This window comes from Hyperolius riggenbachi, chromosome 11, assembly GCF_040937935.1.
Source record: "Hyperolius riggenbachi isolate aHypRig1 chromosome 11, aHypRig1.pri, whole genome shotgun sequence".
Lineage (NCBI taxonomy): Eukaryota > Metazoa > Chordata > Amphibia > Anura > Hyperoliidae > Hyperolius > Hyperolius riggenbachi.
Genome location: NC_090656.1, coordinates 183810309 through 183819135, shown reverse-complemented (window position 1 = coordinate 183819135; position 8827 = coordinate 183810309). Strand labels below are relative to the sequence as shown.

Genomic DNA, 8827 nt, shown 5'->3' with positions numbered 1-8827 from the left:
AGCATAATATTGCCCCTGTTTAACTCTCTAGTAAGGCCACATCTGGAATATGGAATTCAGTTCTGGGCACCACATTACAAAAAAGATATTGCAGTTTTAGAGCAGGTGCAGAGACGTGCAACAAAATTGATACGTGGGATGGAAGGTCTCACTTATCAAGAAAGGTTAGATAAACTGGTATTATTTAGTCTAGAGAAAAGACGCCTTAGAGGGGATCTAATTAACATGTATAAATACATCAGAGGGCAATATAATAGCTTGGCGGATGAGCTTTTTGTCCCTAGGCCTTTTCAAAGGACTAGAGGACATGATCTGCGCATTGAGGAAAAACGTTTTAGCCATTTATTTAGGAAAGGGTTCTTTACAGTAAGAGTGATTAAGATGTGGAATGCATTGCCACAGGAAGTCGTTATGGCAAACTCTATACCTGCATTTAAAGGGGGCTTAGATGCTTTCCTTGCGTTGAAAGACATCCATGGCTACAATTACTAGGTAATGCCTAATGATGTTGATCCAGGGATTTTATCTGATTGCCATCTGGAGTCGGGAAGGAATTTTTCCCTTTAGGGGCTAATTGGACCATGCCTTATAAGGGTTTTTTCGCCTTCCTCTGGATCAACAGGGATATGTGAGGGAGCAGGCTGGTGTTGTACTTTATACTGGTTGAACTCGATGGACGTATGTCTTTTTTCAACCAAAATAACTATGTAACTATGTAACTATGTGTGTGTGTGGCTGTGTGTGTGTGGCTGTGTGTGTGTGTGTGTGTGTGTGTGTGTGTGTGTGTGTGTGTGTGTGTGTGTGTGTGTGTGTGTGTGTGTGGTTGTGTGTGTGTGTGGCTGTGTGTGTGTGTGGCTGTGTGTGTGTGGCTGTGTGTGTGTGGCTGTGTGTGTGTGGCTGTGTGTGTGTGGCTGTGTGTGTGGCTGTGTGTGTGTGGCTGTGTGTGTGTGTGTGTCTGTGTGTGTGGCTGTGTGTGTGGCTGTGTGTGTGGCTGTGTGTGTGGCTGTGTGTGTGGCTGTGTGTGTGGCTGTGTGTGTGGCTGTGTGTGCGTTTTTAGGCATAGGGAAGGCTTATGTGAGAAAAAGGTTAGGTTTAGCAATAGTAATATATCAGTAAAATTGACTTACCACTGCCCAGTAGTAGAATATCGGTAATTTTACCAATAGTCTTCTAGCAGCTAATTACGTTGCCCAAATTTCCCAGAGGGCCTTTTTTTAAACGTATACCCAAATAGGTAGCTGCCCATGTCTGTATGTGCATACATGCTTTGCCTTATTTGCGCAACATCATAAATTGCTGTGTGCTCATGCACATTGAGACATGTATGCAGGAATTCAAAATATGGGACCCAAAGCAGTGTGCAGCAACACAGTGGTGCTATATTGCCACCTAGCACTCTTGCAGGAAAAAGTAGGCAACATGTATAGGTAACAATTCCTGCACATAGTCAAATTCACAGAATTCTTCTCCACTGGGCTCCAGTGATTAACTATAGAGTAAAGAGGGTTTCCTGTACAGCTCATCACCTGGAGGGCCCATTTTAAGCAACCAGAGGCTTTAAGGTGGCCATACACCTGTCAATCTAGCGCCAGATAGTTGCCTCTCCAATTAAATGGGGGTGCAAGCCCCTGCGACCCAGATATCGGTCCTTTTGATCAATTTCGGACCAATAATTCAAATTCTTGATTAGACGGCCCTTTTGCGGCATCAATATCTGTCAGATTCAATCATTATGATTGAACCTGCTGGATATCGATGCTGAACATCGAGAAATGTCTGGGCATCCTTAGGGACTTCCATACACATGCAATCTTAAGTGAACAGAATGAGAGAGGAATTGCTCAGACAGGGGTTGATGCACTAAACTGCAGTAATATTCCTGTGCACAGACAACGCACAACAATATTACCGTTACTACCGGCAGGGTGTACTTTGGATTACTCTTCCAGCGTGACCCAAGGTACTCTGGTAGCGCAAGCGGTTTTAAAAGTGACGCACTAACGAGCATTTTTGTTAGTAACACAGTTCGCCTAGGCCAATTAGATATGCTGAAATTCTCTGTCCCCCTCCTACCCCACCCATGCGTATTTTGGGAGATCAGGTTTCCTACTGGCTTTCAGATTTTCTACTGGCTTTAGAACTCTCAGTAAACAAAAAAACTGCAGAGATCACCTGACACCTGTGATAAAGTTCAGAATTTAAATCAGGGAGAAGAATTTAAAAGTGAAAATTGTTAAAAAAAAAAAAAAGGATCTTACTGATGTTATTTTTACTACCGTTCTTTTACAAAAGGACTAGAAATAGATTCCCCCAGTACAGCTTGAGATGGTCAGCCAGATCTGCGATAAGAAAAAATTTAAACTAGTTATAATTTATGTATGAGAAGGTTACCTGGTACAACACCATTCGTTGCGATGGCACTCATTGAAATTGCTGTGAGTAACGTCTGAATGAAGAGAGAAAGAATAGGCATGAAAAAAACAAGGATGGAATTTTTGGTGGTGCAGTACCTTTTGCTAAGCATTATTTCATTGTATATGCATTTTACAGGGAAGAAGAAGAAAAAAAAAATTCTCAGTTTTCAGTCAGTTTAAAAATGAAATGTGCTATTGTAAATAAAACCCACACATTTTATTTGCCCATTTGTCCTGGTATTACAGATTACAAATTATGCCCCTGGTAAAATGTATGGCAAAATTATTGTATTTGGAAATAAAGTTTTTTTTTTCCTTTTTTAAAGAGTAACTGTCAGGCTGCAGAAGCTAATTTAAACCTCTATTCTCCTGTGTTAAACAGTTTAGAAGGAAGCCCAAAAGCAATTAGTGAAGATAAAAATCTCAGTTACCTTTGATGTGTGCTTATCAGCAAGTCTGTTATTCTTAAGAAGACGCAAGCCGCATATTACTGCAAAGCATTCTGGGGCTCTCCCCTCGGCTGCTAATGAGACCTTACAGCAGCTTGTAATCGCGTAGCACTGATAAATCTCGGGCAGACTACACTGCAGGAGTCAGCTATTGTTCCTAGCCACATGGCTCATTAATATTCACTGCACACTGTGTTATTTAGTACAAGCTTATCTGTGATCAGGAAGCAGGCAGGACATGACGACACATTTGACAGAAAAACATGGAGCCTGCCATGAGCTGTCAGGAGCATCTATCTCTGCATATACTATATACAAATTCTGTGAAATCCAAACGTGGACAGTGAAATGCATATGTAATGTAAGTACAGCCAATCTTTAGCTACTGATATATGTGTTTATTTTCTCTGAGACCTTATACCTAACAGCTCCTCTTTAAATACTACATCAATAATTAAGCCTTTATTTACAAAAAGAACAGTAATATACCCTCATGACATACATATAACAAAGTCCCTAAGGTTACTATGTGTGCATTCTTATTCGATGATGTATTTTTTTTTTTTTTTTTTTTTTTACAAGCGTTTTATTTTGGTGACTATGGAGTAGGGGGGTAACTATGGGGTAGGGGGTGAGAGGGGTTAAACAATTAAAAATGTATTTATTTTTATATGTAATAAATGTATTTGGGTGTATTTTTACTTTTTGGCCACACTTAATCCTGTGTACTGTACTGTGAACAGTACATGGTAGTGTTCTGTGTAGCGGTTTTCTTTTACGAATGAATGCTGGGGTCTCGCTGCCACAGTCTCTCATTCATCACAGGCACAGTGATGGGCTTTGGGAACAGCTGCTTTCCATTCACCTATCACAAAATGGTGGTATTGCGAAGAAGGCGAATGGAAGCGTGCCCAGGATTGCGGAATGGTGTTGGCAAGTAATCCAATTACGCATATCTACGCCCCTGATCTGCAAGTGAACTTTACAGGGGCATAGATATGCGTAGCAGGGATCTTGAAGTAGTTAAAAGGACCACTATTACGAAAGAAATAATAATTAAAAAAAAAAAAAAAAAACACGTGTGTACACCTACATAAGGAGAGAACTTTTCTCACAGAGTAGAATGGGCTATAAAATACCCAAAAAAAAAAATTATAAAAAACAGTTTATTAAATTCTTGCAACCTACAAACTTAAGGGCTGGTGCAAATGGGCTTTGAACCGGTGATAAATGATGACAGTGGAGCAAACTCGAGTACTGTCTATTCAAATTAATAGAGAACACTTTTTAAATGTCCATACCTGCTTTTACTGCCGTTTGCGCAAATGCTGCACTTGATCCCATCGTTTCTCATTGCCTTTAGTCCTGGAAGCTACATGTAGCTCCCAGGATTAAGCGCTATTTTGCTGCAAGTCAGTGGGAGTGCTTTTCCCCAAATGCAAACACAGCGCAAACAGATCATAAAGTGCTCAGCAGTGCGGCTCAGCACTTAGTGGTTGCAGCTCTCAAGTGCTTTGAGCCCGGCAGGAGAAAAGCGCTATACAAATGTTGGTATCAACATTTTTATACCTGATGTATTAATAAAGGAATGTGTGGACAGGCCCTAGAGCCCGTTTTTAAAACGAGCTTGGGTCTACTAGTCTGAAATAAAAATGGATACACCCAATGTATTGAGTTCATCTTTCACCCCCCCCCCCCCCCCAAAAAAAAGCTAATTTTAATCCAAATGTATACAGCTGAAAAATGGACCAATGGAATGAAGCCGAGGTGAGGTTTGGCTGGACCATTTTCATGCTAAATAGATTTGCATTAGAAATTTACATTTGCATAAATATGCATCAACTCAATTATTTGCATCTCTTGCACCATCCCTAGTGGTAAATAATGTCATACAGATGGAATATGTTCAAGAGGTTTGTTCCTATTTCCATGTATTCAAAACTTTATTTCAATCACACGAAAGCATTATCTTCATAAGGTCTACTTACACAACAGCAGCAAATGAGAACAATTAGAAGTGTTTGCATTACACCAGCCGCTCCCACAATCCAAGTCAGTCGGAGGAATAAGATCACGCCAAAAATATTTTGCAGACAAGGAAGGTAGACGCCCATCAGAGTGCCCATGCTAGGCGACTGTAGAAGAGGAAATGACATCACATACCATTAATTCCTTGCATGGACACTATCTGCATGACATTTGTATGTCCTCCCCCTGTTTGTGTTAGTTTCCTCTGAGCACTTCCTCAGTTCAGTCATTAATTTTCTGGTTATTCATGGGTTGGGGGTGTATACTGCCTCATGCGTACCTGCCCTAGAGAAACCAGGAAAGATGCATGACTGGATACATAGTACTAAACATGAGTGAGCTTAATGTTGGGAATACACGGGTCGATTCTGGTGCTCGATTCTGCGCCCAATCGTTTTGCCCGCTGGACTCTTATCTTACGCGTTTTCTTTTTCTTTTTTCAATTCACTTCACTTCAATGATGAATCGAGAGGCAGAACGATCGAATGGTGATCGGACATGTCGGAAATGATCTAACCATCTTATCAGCTCAGAATCGAGCCATGTATTCACAGCATTAGGTTTCATGCCACAAACCAGTTTTTAAAAGGATAATATTGCTTGATTTTTCATGGACTTTTTCTCTGCTGAACTTCTATGGTTTCAAATGGAACTCCACTGAAACCTCACAAGCCCCCTTCCCCCCTTCCGCACCCCCAGAACCTGGGCACGGGTTACAACTAAAGAGGAACAATTTCATGCTGTAATTTCATCTGTCAAGTTAAAGAGACTCTGTAACAAATTTTTCAGCCTTAGTTATTCTATCCTATAAGTTCCTATGCCTGTTCTAATGTGCTCTGGCTTACTGCAGCCTTTCCTAATTGCACTGTCTCTGGAATAAATCTTATCTCCTTTCCTCTGTCGTGTCTATCGGGCTAAGGCTTGAATGTGTGGAATGTGCAGGGCTGCTTGTGATTGGATAGAAGCGATACACACCCTCTGCAGGCCCCCTGCACACTCTGTATGACTCACACACTCTGTTTATGTGAGCCTATCACAAGCTGGTTAGTTTGTTTGTAAACACTGCCTAAAACTGTTAATTACAAGCCAGGATTGCAGCAGAGAGTGGCAGAAACAGCACAGAGGGGCACAGGAGAAAATGAGGAATAGAATGGTATGCTTTTTAGTGTAAGAATATTAGAGTACAGATTCTCTTTAAGTACAGAGCATTAAACATGCAGCTAAACCAAACTTTACAGGTATATGAGAAATTACAGAATTCAAATTTGCTTAAATAAAGAAAATAAATAACAGGATTTTGGCTAAAATTTGACAAGTTTGTAAAATGTATTACAATTTGTAGGGGGGACAAGATTTCCACAGCGATCATCTTCTATAAACATTTTAACTCCAACAGGGAATGGTGATGGGGGGTTACCTTCATTGCTTCACTGCTGCTCAGGGCAAAACAACATCTTAGCGATTCAGTATCACAGAGGAGGTTGCATCACTCGATCCTGGGTGCATCAATGTTGGAGGACAAAACTAACTATGTAAAAGAAGCTTTGATAATCAAAAGACCAGGGGAATATATCTAGGTGAGGGTTCAAATGTTTTCATTGTAGGCACCCCAAATTTATCCATTGCTAATGTAATCCTGGTTCTTGTGGACGACACCCTCCATAGTCCCTGTATGCATGACAACATTGTTGGAGATAGTTTTTGCTGCGAGAACAAGTTCACCAAGTTTGTCCGCTTGCCATTCTTCTAAATTGTGACCCCATAGATTCAGCTGACCACATCTCCCATCCAAAGGGTAGTAGCATTGACCAGGACAGTCCCATGCTCTTCTCCATTGCCACCAATGACACATGATGTGTGAAGCTATCCCAAACACTAAAATGGCTCATGCTTGGCTGCATGGAATATCAGGTTAGTTGGTGGCCCAGAGCGATATGAAATATAGTTGGAGCAAGGGGGAGTGCAAGGATTGCAGTCCTGAAGAGTGGCTAACCTATAACTGGGTTGTCTCTCACTGTACGGAGAGGTGAGGAACTGGGGAGGAGGGTGGAGCTGTGGGAGAACTAGCACGTGGTGAGGGAGGGTGAGAAGCTGAAGGGGATATTGCCTGTTGTCAATGAGGGGTAGTAAACTGGAAGGTGAAATGACTGGGGTGTAGAAGTAGTAAGAGGGTGTGTTTTTACCTATTGGATTAATGGTAATCTAGAGCAGGGTTCCCCAATCCTGTCCTCAAGGCCCACCAACAGTACATGTTTTGCAGAAAACCACAAACATGCACAGGTGAGGTAATTAGTGTCTCACCAGAGCTAACTACCTCTGTGGATTTCTACAAAACATGCACTGTTGGTGGGCCTTGAGGACAGGGTTGGGGAACACTGATAATGGAGATTAAGCTTCAAATGGAGGAGGATGACATGTTACTTGGGGGGAAAACCTATCACAGGCGAGTGCAGGTAGATTTGGGTGCAGCCGCTGCCACCATAGACCGTAATAGGAATTACAGCTATAGCAGTGCACACAGAGTAACTCAGACACCGTCAGAAGACGGAGATGAAGTTAGTTTTAAAACACAATAATTATTTAATTCCCCACCATCAATGGCGGCCTGGAGGGGGAATAGTATTTAGCACTAGAGATGGCCTGAACGGTTCGCAGGTGAACGGTTCCCGGCGAACTTCGGTGGTTCACCGGTGAACGCGAACGTTATGGCTGTTCGATTCGCCTCCTATACTACATCATTAGAGTCAACTTTGACCCTCCACATCAGTCTGCAGGCACATTGTAGCCAATCAGGCTACTTTCCCTACACTCCCTCCTGGAGCCACTCCGCCCTTATAAAAAGGCAGGCAGCATCAGGCATTGGACTCACTCGTGTGCCTGCAGTACTTAGAGAAGAGATAGCGGCTGTGCAGAGACCTATAGGGAGAGCTTAGTTAGGCTCTTGTAGGCTTCTTAGCTTGCTCCTTGCTGATTCTTATTGCTAGAAAAGCACACCTCAACAGCTCTTTTGAGAGCTAATCTTGTTTTTTTTTTGTTTTTGTTTTTTGTGTGTGGCCCACTTGCATTATATACAGCCCTGTCAGTCAGTCGCAGCTGGCCTTTGACCCCTTGGTGGTATAATTACTACTGTGCCAGGTGCACATTGTAATACCCATCACTGCATATACCTACCTGTTGTTCACTTCAGTGCACCCACCTATCCACGTGAGCGCACGCAGTGTCACTGTGCCTGTCCGGTACCAGTCTGTGTGTTACAGGTGCACATTGTAATACCCATTACTGCATATACCTACCTGTTCACAGTGTACCCACCTACCTACATGAGTGCACGCAGTGTGATATACCACTCCGTGCATACCTGTTAACTGCACCTGTGTGACTGACTGCACATTGTATTGGTCAAGTCAGTGCATACCTTTCACTTCATCCCCCCCAATATGGACAAAACAAAAAGGCAGAGGCAGGCCATCTGGCAGGTCTGTTAGAGGTCGCGCTGTCGTGATTTTGTGCGGCCCTCGACCAAAGTACACAGTGTTCAGAAGAAGGCATGTGCCATCAACCCCAAATATTGTGAGGACGTAGTTGACTATTGAACACCTCATCTTTCTCAGCTTCCGCATGGAAGCATGGCATATCTTCCTCCTCCTGCTCTGGTTCTGGCACCCCACTTAACACTCAGTCGGCCGCTACCACCAAAGTGCCATCACCCCAGGGCTCAGCGGTGTGGAAATTTTTTGTGTATCTGCCTCAGATGAGAGCAATGTCATCTGTACTCTCTGCCACCGAAAATGGAGCCGTGGAAAGACCAAGACCCGCGTAGGGAAAACTACCTTACGAAGGCACATAATTACAAAGCACAAACTGCAATGGGATGATCGCCTGAGGAAAAGTAGCACACAAAAGCAAAAGCCACACACCGCAGTGGAAGATACCAGG

At 42.7% G+C, this 8827-nt stretch overlaps 1 protein-coding gene across 1 annotated transcript in view; it reads right to left on the bottom strand.

Moving 5' to 3' along the window:
- The window catches only part of SLC12A4 (solute carrier family 12 member 4), a 135468-nt gene that overhangs the window by 70228 nt on the left and 56413 nt on the right, over positions 1-8827 (bottom strand). Inside the window, exons 4-5 of the mRNA XM_068261427.1 lie at positions 4852-4998; positions 2392-2446 (exon numbers count right to left, since the gene is read on the bottom strand). Of these exons, the coding sequence (XP_068117528.1) occupies positions 2392-2446; positions 4852-4998 (202 nt within the window). The remainder of the gene's footprint in view (positions 1-2391; positions 2447-4851; positions 4999-8827) is intronic.